Raw genomic sequence first — 20,463 nt, forward strand, 5'->3', positions numbered from 1 at the left:
ACCGAGCTTTTATTTGTGTATTTATAGAACTCGCTTTGTGCACAAGGGCAAACAAAGTCCTGCTGGAGCAGGAAATAACCTTCCATAAACTGCTGCTGCAAAGTTTTTCTTTATATTTCTTTTTAGTGTAGGAATTGATTCAATTTGATCCAGGAAAGCAATAGAAAGTAATAATATAAATTGAGTGCTGTGACACAGAATGGAGTAGTGGTGCCATGAGAGAATGCTGACCACTGAGCTTTTATAGATTAAAACATCAAAGAAATGAAACTGCTCCCTAGTTATCTGGAGTGATTGTTTTGCTCGTATAAATCCTGATTGGGATCATTATTTTTTCAGTGTGATTTATGTCTTCCAATTTACTTAGTTGAGGCTGGTTGGATTACACCATCCTTTTGGAGTGCTGCAGAGACCCGTGTGATGCTGTATAGATCAGCGTCTCACTGCAGCATGTTCTGCACTTCATTCACTGAGGGGTTTGTCGAGCATTTTAGGTTTGATTTTCTTCATATTTACTCTCTGTGAACTCTGTATGAATTGTTCCATTTGGCTTACTTTTAAATGCACATTTTTTACCTGTGAACATATTTTGTCTCTGACTTACACTATATGGCCAAATGTATATGGACATCCTCTTTAAATGTATACCACTCTGAGTTTAGGCTATAAAGTTTCACTTTAGCCTTATCTGACCAAATTCCTTTCTGCTTCTCTAGAAAATGACCAACTCAAACAGCAGCAATAGATGAACGATCGTCTCTGACTTTACATCTACAAGGTGAACCAACTAGGTAGGAGTGTCTAATAGAGTAGACAGTGAGTGGACACGGTATTTAAAAACTCCAGCAGCGCTGCTGTGTCTGATCCACTCATACCAGCACAACACACACTAACACACCACCACCATGTCGATCAGGGCCGACGCTAGGGTGGGGCTGGGGATGGGGGGGGGGCAAGTGCAACAGAAGCAAAGGCTTTTTTTTTTTTTATTATCTCTGAACCTGTAACAGGGCGAGCAACTTCTGCCGCTACCGTGGGAATTAGAAAGCGTTTGGTTATTATTTTAAGTAGTGTTCACTTTTAGTCCTTGTAACGTCATGTGTGTGCAGGTTATATCAGCATTACAATGTGTTTAACACACCGCTGTTTGAGTAGTGCAGTGGGCAGAGCGCATCTCGCATATTTTTCCACCCTAGGTTCGAATCTGGCTTAGGGTGAAACTAAAGTAAAACATGCAGGGCCGGTGCTATGGGGGCGCTGGGGTGGACATCAACGCAGTCCAGAACCAGGTCTGATGTCAGTGTCACTGCAGTGCTGAGAATGACCCATCACCCAAATAATACCTACTCTGTGGTGGTCCTGACCATTGAAGAACAGGGTAAAAGCAGGTTAAAAAAGTATGCACAGAAACAGATGGACTACAGTCAGTAATTGTAGAACTTCTAGATGGTAGAGCTTCTATATGGTAAGTGGAGATGATAAAATGGACAGTGAGTGTAGGAACAAGGAGGTGGTCATAATGTTATGTCTCATTGGTGTATGTATACACATGTGCAGTACAACAAAATTCTTACTGTACATATCCCAGCTTGTTTGGAAACTAGGGTCAGAGCGCAGCATCAGCCATCATGGCTTCATGGCAGAGCTGGGATTCAAGCTCTCAATCTTTTAATTGATAGCCCAAAGCTCTACCAACTAGGCTACCACTGTCCAAGTAACTTTATTAACTAACTCCATATGTGGCTGTAATTTCAAAGTTTCTTTATCTTTGTAATGATAAACTGAACTGAGCTCTGAGATTTATGAGATTTATACTTTATCTATTTAGCAGATTCTCTTATTCAGAGTGACTTACAGAGGTCATTTCAAATTTAGATACATTTTCTTTGTCTTTATATTTTAATGAACTCGGTTTTTAGAACAAATGAATTTTTATTTGGCTTTATTATACTTCAAATTGCAATACAAGGTCTGTGATGGACTGGTGACTTGTCCCGGGTGTTTCCTGCCTTTCATGTGATGAATAATATACAGCAGCATCTCAGCTATAAAGCTTTGAACAAATTAAAAGCTTTTCCATTTGATTTACTGATTAAGTTCCTGACCTAAATTGGCGTAAGTAAAGCAGGCTGCTCAGAAATAAATCTTCCAGAAGAGACCAGTGCTTTAGGTAATGCCTTTCATCATCCGCATCGTGGGGATTGATGATGGCATCTGTCTGGATGCTTTCACACATTTGAACTTCTAATTTTAATTGCAGATTAGCCATAAGCAGTCCAAGTATGTGAAGTTCTTGCAAGTTATTAAAATAGTGTTTTATTGGATAAAACATGGACTCTGGTCATGTGGTTGTGTGGTCTTAGGTCTATTGGCTATTCCACCAGCAGGTCAAAAAACAAATATACTTATATATACACACCGATCAGCCATTGCATTAAAACCACCTCCTTATTTCTACACACATTGTCCATTTTATCAGCTCCACTTACCATATAGAAGCTCTTTGTAGTTCTACAATTACTGACTGTAGTCCATCTGTTTCTCTACATGCTTTGTTAGCCCCCTTTCATGCTGTTCTTCAATAATCAGGACTCTCCCAGGACCACCACAGAGCAGGTATTATTTAGGTGGTGGATCATTCTCAGCACTGCAGTGACACTGACATGGTGGTGGTGTGTTATTGTGTGTTGTGCTGGTATGAGTGGATCAGACACAGCAGCGCTGCTGGAGTTTTTAAACACCTCACTGTCACTGCTGAACTGAGAATAGTCCACCAACCAAAAACATCCATCCAACAGCGCCCCATGAGAAAGCGTCCTGTGACCACTGATGAAGGTCTATAAGATGACCAACTCAAACAGCAGCAATAGATGAGCGATCGTCTCTGGCTTTACATCTGCAAGGTGGACCAACTAGGTAGGAGTGTCTAATAGAGTGGACAGTGAGTGGACACGGGATTTAAAAACTCCAGCAGTGCTGCTGTGTCTGATCCACTCATACCAGCACAACACACACTAACACAACACCACCATGTCAGTGTCACTGCAGTGCTGAGAATGATCCACCACCCAAATAATACCTGCTTTGTGGTGGTCCTGACCATTGACGAACAGCATGAAAGTAGGCTAAAAAAAAGCATGCAAAGAAATAGATGGACTACAGTTAGTAATTGTAGAACTACAAAGTGCTTCTATATGGTAAGTGGAGCTGATAACATGGACAGTGAGTGTAGAAACAAAGAGGTGGTTTTAATGTTATGGCTGATCAGTGTATGTCACTGAGCTAGTCATAGGCATGGAGAATGCATTTCTTGGGTGTGGCTCAGATTGACATCACTGCATTATGTGCACAGTTCTAAACACTAAAACACACTGTTACTTTGAATAGGAATTATGGTTATAAGTAGTTTCACACACCAACATCTGAACCATTTGCTGCCAAAATCTCAGATGTGACTGGGATTTAAACTGATGAAGCTTTCTGGCATTCTTTAGGACTGTTCCCACTGATACAAGTGTGTGTGTGTGCATGTGAACACTCACGCATGATTGCAAATTGCCACTGTTAGAAAGCCTGATGTCCAGTATAGAATAGTTCTTTCACAAGCCTCTGCAGTATCCACCCACACAAACTACGACGGTACACACACAGAGTAAAATCATCCTGCAGCACAAGGTCACCTTCCTCTGGCTTCATTAGAGACTGCTTTATTACCGCAGGCAGATGCATTCATAAATCACTGGTCCCGCAGTGGAGAGAAGTGCAAAACAAACCCTAAGCGTGCACCTAAATCTTGGCTTTCTCCATAAACTGCTAATTATATTTCCACTGCTGCCTATAGCACTGCATCACCCATTTATTCCTCCATAAGTGACTGCTTATTTTTTACATAACCAATTTTTATTTAATAATTGTTGCCTTATTAATGTCATATCTTTTGACATTTTTCACATTTATCCTAAAGCATGTAATCAGCCGTGACATGTGCACTGTCTGCAACAAGTTTATATTCATTTAAAAAACACAGTAGTAATTTATACTACAACTCCAAATCAGAAAAAGTTGGGACAGCATGAAAAATGCAAATACAATAAAAACACAGAGTTCCTTACATTTACTTTGACTTTTATTTGATGTCAGACAGGATGAACCTGAGATATTTCATGTTTTATCTGCTCAACTTCATTTCATTTATTAATAAACATCCATTCCTGCATTTCAGGCCTGCAACACATTCCAAAAAAAGTTGGGACGGGGGTAATTTAGGGTTAAAAACTAAATAATATGTGATTTTAAACAGGTGATGTCATCAGGTGATTGTAATCATGCTTTAGTACAAAAGCAGCATCAGGAAAGACTGAGAGTCTTTGATGAGCAAAGATGATCAGAGGATCTCCAGTTTGTCCACGAATGTGTGAGAAAACGATTGAAATGTTTAAAAACAACGAACCTCATAGTAAGATTAGAAGGGATCTGCATATTTCTCCTTCTACAGTGCATAATATCATTAAACCATTCAAGGAATTGGAAGGAATTTCAGTGCGTAAAGGCCAAGGGTGCAAGCTTAAGCTGAACGCCCGTGATCTCTGATCCCTTAGACGGCACTGCATCAAGAACCGTCACTCAACAATAGCTAATATAACCACATGGGTGAGGGATTACTTTGGCAAACCTTTGTCAAGCACTACAATCCAGAGTTACTGCACAAATGCCACTTAAAACTTTACTGTGCAAAAAAGAAGCCTTATGTTAACCATGTCCAGAAGCGACATCGACTTCTCTGGGCTCGTAGGCATCTAGGATGGACCATCACACAGTGGAAACGTGTATTGTGGTCAGATGAATCAGCATTCCAGGTCTTTTTTTGGAAGAAAATTGACGCCATGTGCTTCGGACCAAAGACGAAAAGGAGCATCCAGACTGTTATCAGCAACAAGCCCAAAAGCCAGGGTCTGTCATGGTATGGGGTCGTGTCAGTGCCCTTGGCAAAGGTCAGTAACACTTCTGTGATGCAGCATTAATGCAGAAAAGTACATTGAGATCTTATAGCAACATGTGCTGCCTTTAAGACGTCATCTTTTCCAGGGACGTCCAGCATTTTTCAACAAGACGATGCAAAACCACCTGCTGCACACATTATAAAGGCATGGCTGCAGAAGAAGAGGGTACGGGTACTGGACTGGCCTGCCTGCAGTCTCGATCTGTCCCCAGTAGAGAATTTTAAAATGAGAAATGCGACAATGACGACCCTGTACTGTTGCACATCTTCAAACGTGTTTGCGGGAAGAACGAGACAAAATAAAAGCTGAAACACTAAATCACTTGGTCTCCTCGGTGCCAAAACGTCTTTTAAGTGTGCTGAAAAGGAATGTCAACATTACAAAGTGGTAAATGCTTTACTGTCCCAACTCTTTTTGGAATGTGTTGCAGGTCTGAAATACAGGAATGGATGTTTATTAATTAATTAAATGAAGTTGACCAGACAAAAGATGAAATATCTCAGGTTCATCCTGTCTGCAATTAAATAAATGTAAGAAACTGTATTTTTTTTTTTTTTTTGCATTTTCCATGCTGTCCCAACTTTTTTTGATTTGGGGTTGCAGTTTTAAGATTCAGAAATTAATATTTGGTAAAATAGCACGAATTGTCATCTCTCTACCCTTTGCTCTCCACCACCACCTCGGCTTTGTTTGCTAACTTGTGGCCATCCATCTTCCTCTTTATCACATTCTGCTTTCAATATGGATCAGGTCTGGAGATGACAATGCTGGCCATGACAAGGTCTTCATTTGGTGGTCCTTCATCCACACCTTCATTAACTGGCTGTGTGGCATGGAGCTTATCCTGCTAAAAACAATCCTCAGATGTGGGGAGCACTGTCAGACCAACCAAATTTCACACTAGGTGTGAGACACTGTGGTTAGTTTTCATTAAATAGAATGAGATTTGCCTGTGTTGAAATTCAACAGACAAATTCTTACAGTCAGCATTAACCCCTATAGATGGGTTATCACCCAATAGAAAAAGGAAAATCCCCAAGTTGTTTGAAACACACTTAACTGGTATATTATTAAATGCTCTTTACTTCTGGAAACCCTATGCTCTGACTCTGACTTCTCAAAAAGTGCTTATTATTATCAATCATTATGATCTATCTGTGGGGATTAAAACAGTCACTGACAATTACTTCTGTTACTGAGTGACATGTAATCAGCCGTGACACGTTCACTGTCAAATGCTTGTTTATTTAGTTGTACACAGGCATAGCAATGCCGATACAGCATACAATTAAAGAACAGTTCAATCTTTGTGGCATTTGTTTGGGGAAGGCCCTTTCCTGGTTCAGCAGCAATTCCTTCTGCATAAACTAAGATCCATGAAATCATGTTTTGGCATGCAGCGTTACCTTGTAACTTGACGTCCCCTAAACTCGAAATCTTTGAAACTTGATGAACTTTGTGGATAAATTTGTTCCTTTAACCTCAACGTGTGTGCGACAGTCGCTTTGTTCGGCGCTGGCATGAGCGGTGCAGTAAAACGTCATCAAAGTACGAATATGAGACGAATCTGCATTTGTGTAGAATAACCATTAGATCCAGTCTGAAAGCTCCACATGTATATGTGTTTATCTGGATTTTCCTCACTGTTTCACTTTTAAACTTGTGTTACAGCTCAGGGTGCTGAGAAATTGTGAGAATCAGCTTTTCCGAGTCTAAAAAAAAAAAAGCTTTATGTGACTTAATGTATTAAAAGAACGACAATGAAACACTAAACTTCTCTTCATTATTTAGTACTTTTTTTTATTTTATGCATTTTCTCCCCTTTTTCTCCCCTTTTAGCGCGTCCGATTGCGTCATGCTTCCTCTCCACTAATGCCGATCCCCGCTCTGATTGAGGAGAACTAAGCTAACCCATGCCCCCTCTGACACGTGGGCAGCAGTCGTATGCATCTTATCACCTACACTTTGACGAGTGCAGTGCAGTTCAGCACTGTGTATAGAGAGACACACCCTGACAGCACTCTTTTCTCATCTCTGTTCAGACACCATCAATCAGCCAGCAGAGGTCGTAATTGCACCAGTCATGAGAGAGAGAGAGACCCTATCCGGCTTAATCCCACCCATATCTGAACAACAGGCCAATCATTGTTCACGTAGCCGCTCAGCCCAAGCTGGCAAGGCAGAGCTGAGATTCGATACGATGTATTCGAGGTCTCAGCTCTGGTGAACAGCGTGTGTTTTACCGCTGCACCACCTGAGAATCAGCTTTTCTGAGTCTAAAACACTTATAGTAAAAATAAGCTTGATGTGACTTAATGTATTAAAAGAACGACACAGTAACACAAAACTTCTCTTAATTATTACTGCTCATTAGTTCTCTCCTCTAATGAAATTCCTCATTTGTTTTAATACAAAAAGTCACACAACATAGGAAATAACGGCACAGCCAGCTATTTTGTCACTTCTTATGTAATGTGTTTTTAATTGTATTTCAGTGTTTTTTATATTATATTTGTGTTATCTTCAGTATATAAGTGTCAAAAACAACCTCATTATTTTATATCAGCCTAAAATATTTGCAGTTCCACGGGACCATGAAACACATTAACAGGTTTCTTAAACATCCTTATGGGAAAAAAATACCTTACTCAGCGCCACTCCCAGAACCAACTGATGTTGAGTTCCAATGTACCGCTGTATAATGTGTAGAGAAGCGTTGTGACCTGCACAACGCCCCTACTCCAACCACTTTAAACACCTTCAGGATTAATTAAAATGTAAATGTACAAGCCAGGACATAGAATTTACAAGTGAAAGCCAAAACGTGGGGACCAATTTCATAATAATGCTCATTGCTCATGGATTGGTAATGGAACGTCTAACAAGCTCATGGTTGGGAGTCTACATACTTTTGGCCCTATGGTGTCTTTTAAATAACATCACTGAGTTTCCAAATTTGATTTCCGCTTACTTTTACACATTTAGTGCTACAAGATACATAAAATAAAGCATAAAGTTGATATACACTGGCAGTAAAATAGAAGAGCTCCGTGACTGATGTTCAACATTATAAAACGCTTCTTATCATCTTCAAATTCTGTTACTGTTAACTGTAAATTTCCTAGAGCAACAACAGCTCAGCCATGAAGCAGTAGGTCATACATCCACACAAAGACTTGCAAGTGCTTTAAAGGGGAGCACTAATCAAGTTATAACAAGTTGATTTAAGCCAGTGAAGAGGACTCAGGAGGCAGGTAAGGCTTTGTTCCATTGTTCAGGTTTATTGCTTTACAGCACAAAATGGGAACGCAAAGTGCACTTTAGAAAACCATTAACAAAACAATGAGCTGTTCAGCAAGTCCAGACACTTTCAGCTCGGTGTGCTACTAAACTGTAACACATACATACACACACATTGTGAAAACAAATAACCAGGGTAATTAACCTCACTAGGTGCAGCCACTAATATCCTTCGTCATATTAAAGACCTGAGTTACACCACACCCCATTTGTCACCACACCCCACCTGTTTTCTTTAACACTTACTATCGAGTTCCAAACTATATTGGCACAAAAATTGAATCTCAGAAGCAGACACATATACACTGACCAGCCATAACATTAAAACCACCTCCTTGTTTCTACACTCACTGTCCATTTTATCAGCTCCACTTACCATATAGAAGCACTTTGTAGTTCTACAATTACTGACTGTTGTTCATCTGTTTCTCCCTGTTAGCCCCTTTTCACACTGTTCTTCAATAGTCAGGACCACTACAGCAGCGCTGCTGTGTCTGATCCACTCATACCAGCACAACACACACTAACACACCACCACCATGTCAGTGTCACTGCAGTGCTGAGAATGATCCACCACCTACATAATACCTGCTCTGTGGTGGTCATGTGGGGGTCCTGGCCATTGAAGAACAGGGTGAAAGCAGGTTAAAAAAGTATGCAGAGAAACAGATGGACTACAGTCAGTAATTGTAGAACTGCAGAGTGCTTCTATATGGTAAGTGGAGCTGATAAAATGGACAGTGAGTGTAGAAACAAGGAGGTGGTTTTAATGTTATGGCTGATCAGTGTATATTTAGTCACTAATACTCAGGAGTGATTTAGAACAGCCGATTCTACTTTTGAATGGTGTCAGTAGGAGGGTGATAACAGTGATAATTAGTGAGGATCAAACCTTGGTCCAACATTGCTGTGTGACACTCAGTCTACAAGCCATGCCATTGTGTTGCTAATTTCATATTAAAATACTTTTCCTTATTATTTTGTATTCTGTTATTCTATTTTATTCTTAGATATGTGAAAGTGTCAAGTGGCATGTTCTCTCCCTCATGATCCCTTACTGAGTACACTGGTTTATTCCCAGTTCTGTAGGAAAGGCCCCGAGGTGGACATTGCTGCTCAGTGTGATTAAATGAGCTTGTAAGGTCTGAAATAGACTGGCTCCCTGTCCAGGATAGATTCCTGTCTGGTGGCCAGTTCTCACCTCTAATGCTGAATGAGGACAGAACAGTTATTGATGATAAATGAAGGAATGAAGTTGCTAATGCAGCTACTAAACATCAAAACAACCAAAGTAATTCTGGTAAAATGTGTTCCATCACCTTTGGTTGGGACATTTTGTAAAACGCAATAAAAGTTTAAGTAACTGAAAGTAAATAAGTAATTTGCAAAGTAAAAAACAAATTGAGAATTTGGACAAAGTTGACGGGGATAAAGTCACGCCTTTTCGAAACATTTCACTATAAGCAGATGATGTCACAGTTCCAGCCTCTATGTGCTCCTGGCTAATTATCCACAGCTGCACCTTGTCTCAGGTAATAAGCTAAGAGGACTTAAGCAAGCAGCTGTGGATCAGTCAGCAGAGACCAATTTGCTTTTGAATTTGGTTTGGTTTGGTTTGGTTTGCTGCGCTGCTGATTGCACCTGTCTGTCAGGTCTGTCAGGTCTGTCAGGTCTGTCAGATCTGTCAGATCTGTCAGATCTGTCAGATCTGTCAGATCTGTCAGATCTGTCAGATCTGTCTCTACCTATTGTCCATGCTTTTGTTCAGGTTTAGAAGTCTTGTTTTAGAAGTAGTCTTGTTCATGTTTTGTGTTAGATTGGCATAGGATTTAGGATTGTTAAGGTGTATGTTTCTGGTGTTTAGATTAGCTTTAGCATTTAGCATAGCATAGGTTTCATGTATTTAGCGATTAGTGTTAGCAGTTAGATTAGCATTTACGTTCGTTTATGTGTGTGTGTGTGTTGTCTTGTTTAAACCTGTCTTGTGTAACTTTGTCTAGTCTTTTGTTATCATTAAACTTTGTAAAACATCTATGCGTGTGTGTCCGCCCCCTCTTGTCTAATCAGCCTGTTACAGGTGAAGTGGTACAAACAGAGGGTATTGGCTATAAAAGGAAGATCCACCAAAGGTCTTTGGACGCAATCATAGATGGGTCATAACTCACCATTAACCAAATATTATTTAAAAAATTATAATTCTCAGTGAATGATTGCAAATAATTTTGATCTTTCACCATCTACCATGCATAATATTGTGAAAAGTTCATAGTTATTGTTCATGTGACTCTGTCATCTGGTGGGAGATCTAGCAGTTCCTGGAGCACAAGCTATTCTAAGGTGGAGCCATCTTTGGGGCATTGCTTCATCCTGCTGCCATTGCTATCTTGTCAAACTGTTGGAGGTATGCTGGCTAGTTCTTGGTACCATCTCTTGTGCTGTATTTGGTGGAGCCTACCTTTACTCGAAGATTAACCCAATTCTTCACAGCCTCTTTTTGTCCTCTGTTAGCATTTCTTGATGCATGATTAATAATCCAGGTACAAAAATCCACAAAGTTGAATCAGTTAATCTGGACACAAGTTTGTTGTAGAGATAATTTATGTTTTGTCACTCATCCAAGTGACTTCTTCAGTCTAAGCTGGTGTTGAATACCCCAACCTTATATGCAGATGATTTGCATAATGACCGATCACCGCCCACTGCATAACAATGGAACCGGTGATCAGGTCCATATGCAAATCACAATGACCATTAATTACAATGGCCATGTGTGTCTTTCACCTATGATTGGGGTATAGCTATTCTGGCCAGGACTCCACGATTTACACTTACCTACAAGCCAGCAGCCACTCATTTAATGATGAAGATGTGCAGATCCCTGACAAGGAGGAACGCTGGTTTGAACAGGGAGTCAAAGAGGCCATCTATGTGAAGAGGGAACGACCATTCCTGAACCGAGGGGGTGCCTGAGAGTACATCTGTCACCATCTTAAAACGCTGTGATAGGAGCTATACCCCAATCATATGTGAAAGGCAGACATGGCCATTGTAATTAATGGTCATTGTGATTTGCATATGGACCCGATAGGTAATTATGCAAATCAACTGCATATAAAATTGGGGTTATTTACCACCAGCTCACCCAGCATCCACTACTGATATGGGATCTAGCCTAAGTCCTTTTGCTTTCTTTCAATCCCCTTCTGACATCAATGTAATACTGGGTATTGTTGGACGAAGGGTGTCATCATAACGGATAGTAAATTCACTCGTATAATCCCCAGCTTGGAACACACCTATTTCTCATTATTTACATTCTTATCATTAATTTCTACTGCACACTAATGTGCCAATGCCACAGTATGAAATCAGACCTGTGAAATCAGACATTAGCTAGCCTACATGCTAGTTAATAAGTAAGCTGGTTAATAAATTACTAGTTTATTGGCACAAAAAGCAGTGTAATAAATTAGCTGAGTTTTGCACTTCTTAAATAGGCTTGATACCAAACAATAAACCGCTGAGTAAGAAAGTCAGTTCAGCTGTTAACAACTCGTACAGTATAAAACAGTACAGTACTTAATTAATTTTTTTTGGCATTGCAAACTCATTGCTAAACATTATATTAGCGCTGAACCTCAGGTCAAGGTCTTTGGTAAAAGTTTGTAAGGTGTCGAGCTAATCTTACTGATAGCAGTTAATACAAGGCTTTATGTGTTTATGGGAGATGTGAACAGCTCTTGCCCTGCTCCACCATTATCATAATAAGATAGTGAAGTAGCCATGCTGCGGAACACTACGGGACAGTTTATCTGTGCTTCACTGTGTCTTTTCTTTTAGGACAGAGACACACAGCATTGTTGCATTTAAAAACCTTATCAAGCCTTAACAATAAATTTCATTAATTTGCTAACAGTAGGTAAGACATATAGAGGAGTCTTCAAAAAGTTTCCGCACTTTTTAAACTCTATTTATTAAGAATTTTAAAAAGAAATGACTTTTCCACATGATCACTTTCCAAGTGATTTCCAAGTGTTATTCCAAGTGATTTATTAGCCGTAATCAGAAATACTTTATTGATCCCAGAGGGAAAATGCAGTTCTTACAGTAGCACTCATTTATGTAGAAGAATAAACACACTAATAATTTAAAACAAAGAATAAAAAAGAAAAAAAATTAGCAAATAGAAAGTTAAAAAGTTATTTCACACATAATTAAAATACTTACATTATTATTAATATTATTGCACACTATGCGCCACTGATGCAGTGCTGCTTTCACATCATCATCACATGAAAATCTTCTTCCCCTCAAAGCTTCTTTGAGGGTCCAAAAAAAAAGAAATCAGATGGTGCTAAATCCGGACTATAAGCATCTCTCAGACATGACCAATTACTCCTCCTCCCACCCTCACAGCTTGCAACCAAACTATAAAAGTGCGCAAACTTGAAGATCCCTTGTAAATTTTTTATCTTTTTAAGCCTTACACAAAGTCTTACATTTACATTTTCGGCATTTAGCAGACACTTTTATCCAAGGCGACTTACAGTCTAAGCAATTGAGGGTTAAGGGCCTTGCTCAAGGTCCCAACAGTTGCAACCTGACAGTGGTGGGATTTGAACCAGCGACCTTCTGCTTACTAGTCCAGTACCTTAACCGCTAGGCTACAACTACCCCTGCACAATGAATTATAACAATTATATCAATTATATCAACAGAATTTCTATTTAGCTTCTGTAATGTAACTGTGATTTACAGAGTCATGACTGAGTACTTGCATTACTCAGCAGTTTCATATGGGAGCCAGCACCCTGGAGAGTAAAGTTTGAGCGACTCCTGCTTCCTCCTACTGTCTGGTCGAGCTGTTGGCACTAGCGGCAACATTTTCAGTACACATTAAGGTAGATTAGGAGAATCCACCACAAGAACCATGTCAAAGTTGGCATGTGCCAACCTGTATCAAAACTGGTCAGGGTCACGGTGAGTATGGTTTAAATGATAATAAATCATTCATATATTGATAGAACACGATATGGCCAAAGGTATGTGAACACACTTGTTAGTAGGTGTATAAAGTCAGTTATATAAAACAAATGTTATGCATCGAACTGTGGGAGCAGTTTGATTGATTACTTGCTTTATTGATCCCCAAAGGAAATTAGGGATGGCCTTTTCCGTTCCAGCATGACTGTGTGTCTATGGGCAAAGTGATGTAGACATTAAGACCTGGTTAAAAAAGTTTGGTGTGAAGACCTAAGCCCTCTGTTTAAAAAGCTATTTTGACTAAATGGGCACAAATTCCCACAGAAACACTTCTAGTCACAAAACTTTTGGCCATATAGTGTAGATTACAAATACAGTCACTTTGATCAGAGTGCACACTGTGTCCTGAACTCTCACTCTGTTATCAATATAACACTTACAGCTGATAGAGACAGATCACTATCCGTGGATAAAGAATTGCAGATGCAATATCCAGCTCTCCTGAGAACAAAGTGCAGCCTTACAAAGTTCAACTCTAATGGCATTGATTCAGTACATATGATAAAGATCTGTACGAAAATATTCTTCGCCAACTTAAAGACGTTGCTGTCAGACCCAGGCATCGCCGGTGGAGGAGCAGGGAAGGAAGATGCCATCCAAGATGAGGCTGACCACACTGGAAAAAAGCCTGATTCTTCTGTTTGTGGCCATGACTGCGGCTTGCATCGGCCTGGTTGTGGTTTATGTTGTTGAGAACAACAGCTCCACAGGTGGAGAAACTGAAGGTACATTATTCTTTTGGCTCTTTGAAAGTAGATACAGCTGTACTTTGAAACTCGACATCTGTTGGTTCTGGGAGTGGCGGCGAGTTTAAAAGACGTTGAGTTTCAAGATATTTTTTCATGGTCCTGTGGAACTGCATATATTTTAGGCTAATATTAAATAATGGGGATGTTTTTGACACTTATACACTAAAAATAACACAAATATAATATAAAAACACTGAAATACAATTGAAAACAGTTAAAAAAACACACACACACTAGAACACCAGAGCTGGGATCTGGAATACATCGTATCGAATGTCAGCTCTGCCTGCCATCTGGGCTGAGTGGCCACATGAACAATGATTGGCCTGTTGTTCAGATAGTGGTGGGATGTTAAAAAAGCCGGATAGGGACTCTCCCATAACTAATGCAACTACGACCTCGCTGGCTGATTGATGGTGCCTGCACAGAGATGGGAAAAGAGTTCTGTCTGGGTGTGTCTCTCTGTACACAGTGCTGATCCGAATTGCACTTGTCAAGTGTAGGTGACAAGATGCATACGGCTACTGCCCACGTGTCGGAGGGGGCATGGGTTAGCTTCTATCTCCTCAATCAGAGTGAGGATCGGCATTGATGGAGAGGAAGCATGATGATATTGGGCAATTGGACGTGCTAAAAGGGAAAAAATGCATAAAACAAAATATATATAAAAAAGTCAATTAAAATACAATAAAAACTGCACTTTACCTTTACTTCTTTACTGTTTCCTTACATTCAGTAAGGGTGCATTTACATACAAAGAATCGCTTTTGCGCTGCTGTGCTGTTATTTCCTATGAAGTGTGGCGGCGGTGCACAAAGATTAATGTGACTTCTTGTACCAAAACAATGAGCAAGGAATTTAATTAGTGGAGAGAACTTATGATCACTAATAATTAAGAGAGGTTTAGTAAGGTTAAGCTTCTTCTTAACGACAAGCATCTCAACAAAAAGCTGATTCTCACAATTTCTCAGAACCTCGAGCTGTAACACAAGTTTAAAAGTGAAACAGGGAGGAAAATCCAGATAAACACAGATACATGTGAAGCTTTCAGAGTGAATCTGATGGTTATTCCACACAAATGCAGATTCATCTCATATTCGCACTTTGATGACGTTTTATTGCACACACATTGAGTTCAAGGAAAATGTTGAGTTTAAGGGTACAAATTTCTCGCCGAATGGCATCGAGCTGGACATTGAGATACAAGGTACCACTGTAGTTGGTGCTGATCTTCAATTGGATTTGACCTTTATGGCTTATGGCTGCTTTCACATATCTTGCTCATCTAGTCCAAAAAGTTTTATGAATGGTTTATTTTTAAAACAAATATTTCTTTTATTAAATAAAATAAGACTTGTTTGATCCTCTTGGGGAAATGGGGGTATTATCTCTTGTTTTGTATGTGTTTTATGTGTGGTCCTGGAGTGTATGCATAATTAGTGGCTGTACTGCATGAAAACTACACTAAGGTTGCACAATTTCTTAACAAATTATTTTTGGTCAGGAAGGCATCTACAAAAAATAAGGGGCAAATGAAGAACATGATTTGTTAAAGATCACTAATGCTCTGAGATCACTAATGTACACTGTACACCTCAGGGTTAAATTACTTTAATTGAAAGTGAATGATATAAGAGAAATGAAGTTGAAGTGTGAGTGCAAGAGATTTATTGTCAGTTTAATCATGTGCACGTGCCCAGTAAAACAAATGAGAACACACAGGACAGTGTACACAGAACTGCACATGCTTACTGTGGTAAGAATTGTAGGAATACATTGTAGGGATGCTCGCTGTGTGTAATTGGCTTATACAATGTAAAAATGTACACACACACACAAACACACACAAATTAAACCATAAAATAAAATTTTACATATGTCAAAGTTGGCATGTGCCAACCTGTGTCAAAACTGGTCAGGGTCACGGTGAGTATGGTTTAAATGATAATAAATCATTCATATATTGATAGAACACGATATGGCCAAAGGTATGTGGATACACTTGTTAATAGGTGTATAAAGTCAGTTATACTGTATAAAACATGTTATGCATCGAACTGTGGCAGAAGTTTGATTGATTACTTGCTTTATTGATCCCCAAAAGAAATTAGGGATGGCCTTTTCCGTTCCAGCATGACTGTGTTTCTATGAGCAAAGTGATGTAAGACCTGGTTTGGTGTGAAAACCTAAGCCCTCTGTTTAAAAAGCTATTTTGACTAAATGGGCACAAATTCCCACAAAAACACTTCTAGTCACATATGAACAAACACATAAGAATTGTAGGAATACATTGTAGGGAAGCTCACTGTGTGTAATTGGTAAGTATACACACACAAAAACAAACACAAATTAAACCATAAAATTACATTTTACATATAAGAGAATCCAGAGCTTAAGACCACCAGTCCAATCATCAAAGATTTATCAGTGCTGATTGATTGACAGGCAAACTGTAAATTCTACTTTACTTCAGCTATACATTTTCTACAAATCTGAAAAATTGAACTGGCAGAAATATTCTGCAGAGCAATTCAACTTTGGATGAACTCACTTCTTTTTTTTTTTTAGAAGACTTTCTGCCCTGCTTCAAACCCTTTGATTAAAAACTTTGGACAAATCCATTTTGGGGAGAAAAGTGACAAATATTTGCCATTTTAATGGCCAACGGTGTCTGAGCTGCAGCATTCGTTTAGCGATGATGATTGTTTAGCAGTCAGACAGAACTGATGCCAAGTGAAATAGATCCATCCAGAATCCACAATGGAAATGCATCATATATATATATATATATATATATATATATATATATATATATATATATATATATATATATACAGTGTATCACAAAAGTGAGTACACCCCTCACATTTCTGCAGATATTTAAGTATATCTTTTCATGGGACAACACTGACAAAATGACACTTTGACACAATGAAAAGTAGTCTGTGTGCAGCTTATATAACAGTGTAAATTTATTCTTCCCTCAAAATAACTCAATATACAGCCATTAATGTCTAAACCACCGGCAACAAAAGTGAGTACACCCCTTAGTGAAAGTTCCTGAAGTGTCAATATTTTGTGTGGCCACCATTATTTCCCAGAACTGCCTTAACTCTCCTGGGCATGGAGTTTACCAGAGCTTCACAGGTTGCCACTGGAATGCTTTTCCACTCCTCCATGACGACATCACGGAGCTGGCGGATATTCGAGACTTTGCGCTCCTCCACCTTCCGCTTGAGGATGCCCCAAATATGTTCTATTGGGTTTAGGTCTGGAGACATGCTTGGCCAGTCCATCACCTTTACCCTCAGCCTCTTCAATAAAGCAGTGGTCGTCTTAGAGGTGTGTTTGGGGTCATTATCATGCTGGAACACTGCCCTGCGACCCAGTTTCCGGAGGGAGGGGATCATGCTCTGCTTCAGTATTTCATGGTACATATTGGAGTTCATGTGTCCCTCAATGAAATGTAACTCCCCATCACCTGCTGCACTCATGCAGCCCCAGACCATGGCATTCCCACCACCATGCTTGACTGTAGGCATGACACACTTATCTTTGTACTCCTCACCTGATTGCCGCCACACATGCTTGAGACCATCTGAACCAAAAAAATTAATCTTGGTCTCATCAGACCATAGGACATGGTTCCAGTAATCCATGTCCTTTGTTGACATGTCTTCAGCAAACTGTTTGCGGGCTTTCTTGTGTAGAGACTTCAGAAGAGGCTTCCTTCTGGGGTGACAGCCATGCAGACCAATTTGATGTAGTGTGCGGTGTATGGTCTGAGCACTGACAGGCTGACCCCCCACCTTTTCAATCTCTGCAGCAATGCTGACAGCACTCCTGCGCCTATCTTTCAAAGACAGCAGTTGGATGTGACGCTGAGCACGTGCACTCAGCTTCTTTGGACAACCAACGCGAGGTCTGTTCTGAGTGGACCCTGCTCTTTTAAAACACTGGATGATCTTGGCCACTGTGCTGCAGCTCAGTTTCAGGGTGTTGGCAATCTTCTTGTAGCCTTGGCCATCTTCATGTAGCGCAACAATTCGTCTTTTAAGATCCTCAGAGAGTTCTTTGCCATGAGGTGCCATGTTGGAACTTTCAGTGACCAGTATGAGAGAGTGTGAGAGCTGTACTACTAAATTTAACACACCTGCTCCCTATGCACACCTGAGACCTAGTAACACTGACAAATCACATGACATTTTGGAGGGAAAATGACAAGCAGTGCTCAATTTGGACATTTAGGGGTGTAGTCTCTTAGGGGTGTACTCACTTTTGTTGCCGGTGGTTTAGACATTAATGGCTGTATATTGAGTTATTTTGAGGGAAGAATAAATTTACACTGTTATATAAGCTGCACACAGACTACTTTTCATTGTGTCAAAGTGTCATTTTGTCAGTGTTGTCCCATGAAAAGATATACTTAAATATCTGCAGAAATGTGAGGGGTGTACTCACTTTTGTGATACACTGTATATTATTTATACTAATAGTGCAGTGACAAATTAAAATTATGATATGGAATGAAAGTGTGCTAGAAATTTTTGCTCTTATTGCTGATGAGCGTCTGTGCTCTCCACTATGCATTTATGTAATTACAAACTATTAATTCATATTGATTTATTATTTAAAGTCAGTGTATTGATGTAATGCTGAACCTGAATCTTAGGATTTTTCAATGTTACAATAAAAACCTGTAATTTTACTTTTACTTAAGTATGTTTTGTATTAAGAATTGTAATTCGCTACATTTTAAATAACACCCGTTACTGAGTAAAAAAAAAAAAAAGAAAACAATAAAAAACTCGACATTAAACCGGCCCGTTATGCTGTTTGATCCGGCCCGCTGAGCATTTACGCATTTGTGTGCTTTAGAGTCGGCTTTAGAGTTAACGAGTCAGAAACGACTCACTCTGTTTCATTATCATGTTGTGCATAAACAACTCCATGAATCGGTTCATTCGGTGAATTGATTCAGATGTATAAAGCAATCAGAGCTTCAGAATTCACATTCTGGGCGGAATTTCAATCTCTCTCTTCATTGGTTGTTTTATAAATGACAGTTTAGTAAACGAATCACCAATTTAAGCTTTTTACTGGGAAAGCCGAGAGAATAAATATAATAGTTTTCATTAGTTAGGTGGATAAAACAGTGGGGATATAAATGTATATATTCTGGAAACATACAAGATGGTCTTATATAAAGTGGATTATATCCCTAATGGAACAACACATGGATATAGATCAGGTAAGCAGATAAGTGGTTATGATTTTCTGTTGCTGTGTGACTGATCTGGGTCGCGGTTCTGCTGTTTATGGTTGGCTTTCATTTTGCAACGATAGCAAAGCATTATGAAATATTGTGATTTTTTATGTTCATTTATTTTTGAGTATTTATTTAAGTAAAACGGACAGAATAAATGTGATTGTGAGATTCTGCTGGTTTGTTTTTGATTTTGATCATGTTCCTATGATGGGGTAAGACCCATTATATTTTTTATAGGTGCAACCCTAACCGCCTAACCCTTTTATTGAGGATAAACAGAAATAATGCTGTTTTGAATTGACAACAGCAGTTGCAGTCTGTTAGGTGTGTAGAGAGGTTAAATCCACACATAAACTGCTAATATGCGGGGGGTTGGTGGGAGGAGGAGGAGGAGGCAATTTTTACAATTTTACAATGATGGCATTGAGATTACATTGCAGTGCCTACAGCTGGAAAAAAAGCCTTATCATGAGAGTCTATGAGAGCAATCCGGGGGCGGTACTGTAAAGAACACAACCTGATGCTGATTGGACTATGATATTTAGAGGTAAAAATGTCCAGAACAGTCCAAGTTTAACACTAAGCAACAAGCCGGCCTGATCAAATGCAACCCCTGCTGCTTGCATGACACTATCACAGGTTGAGAATGGCCGCAGGCTAGCAGAGGTTAGATAGCCACTAGCCACTTCTTTACACCAGCAGCTACATGAAGATGACCTTCTATCTAGCAATCTCTCTCTTCAATACAGCTAATTGTTTCTGTTGTGTACCCGACCGTTAGACCGATGCGCCACTTGAACCCTCGTCCTGCTGTTATTAATCTAAAATGAGCATGGTTTTCATAGCAAGTCGCATCTACAGAAAAACGTTTTCAATTTATTATTGTTTTGTGTTCATCAGCAAGACCTGCAGAAAGGACTCACACTAGTAATCAGACTGTTTAGCAAATCAGTGCTGTTTATTTAGCATTTTACTAAGCTATGCTATTCCATTAACCCTTGTCACAAAGTGTTACTTCTAGAACTAACCACTACAACACGTCTTAACTACTGTCGTACTGAGCAAATGCTTGTCATCAAATGACTTTTTCGTGACTTGCTGT

General features: G+C 39.5%; 1 protein-coding gene across 1 annotated transcript in view; it reads left to right on the top strand.

Annotated features, from left to right (window-relative positions):
* Positions 1 to 13,932: 13,932 nt before the first annotated feature.
* zgc:154142 (uncharacterized protein LOC555481 homolog) overlaps positions 13,933 to 20,463 on the top strand; it is a 50,669-nt gene continuing 44,138 nt past the window's right edge. Inside the window, exon 1 of the mRNA XM_062995292.1 lies at positions 13,933 to 14,068. Within this exon, the coding sequence (XP_062851362.1) occupies positions 13,933 to 14,068 (136 nt within the window). The remainder of the gene's footprint in view (positions 14,069 to 20,463) is intronic.

Source organism: Trichomycterus rosablanca, chromosome 5 (assembly GCF_030014385.1).
Source record: "Trichomycterus rosablanca isolate fTriRos1 chromosome 5, fTriRos1.hap1, whole genome shotgun sequence".
NCBI classification, from domain to species: domain Eukaryota; kingdom Metazoa; phylum Chordata; class Actinopteri; order Siluriformes; family Trichomycteridae; genus Trichomycterus; species Trichomycterus rosablanca.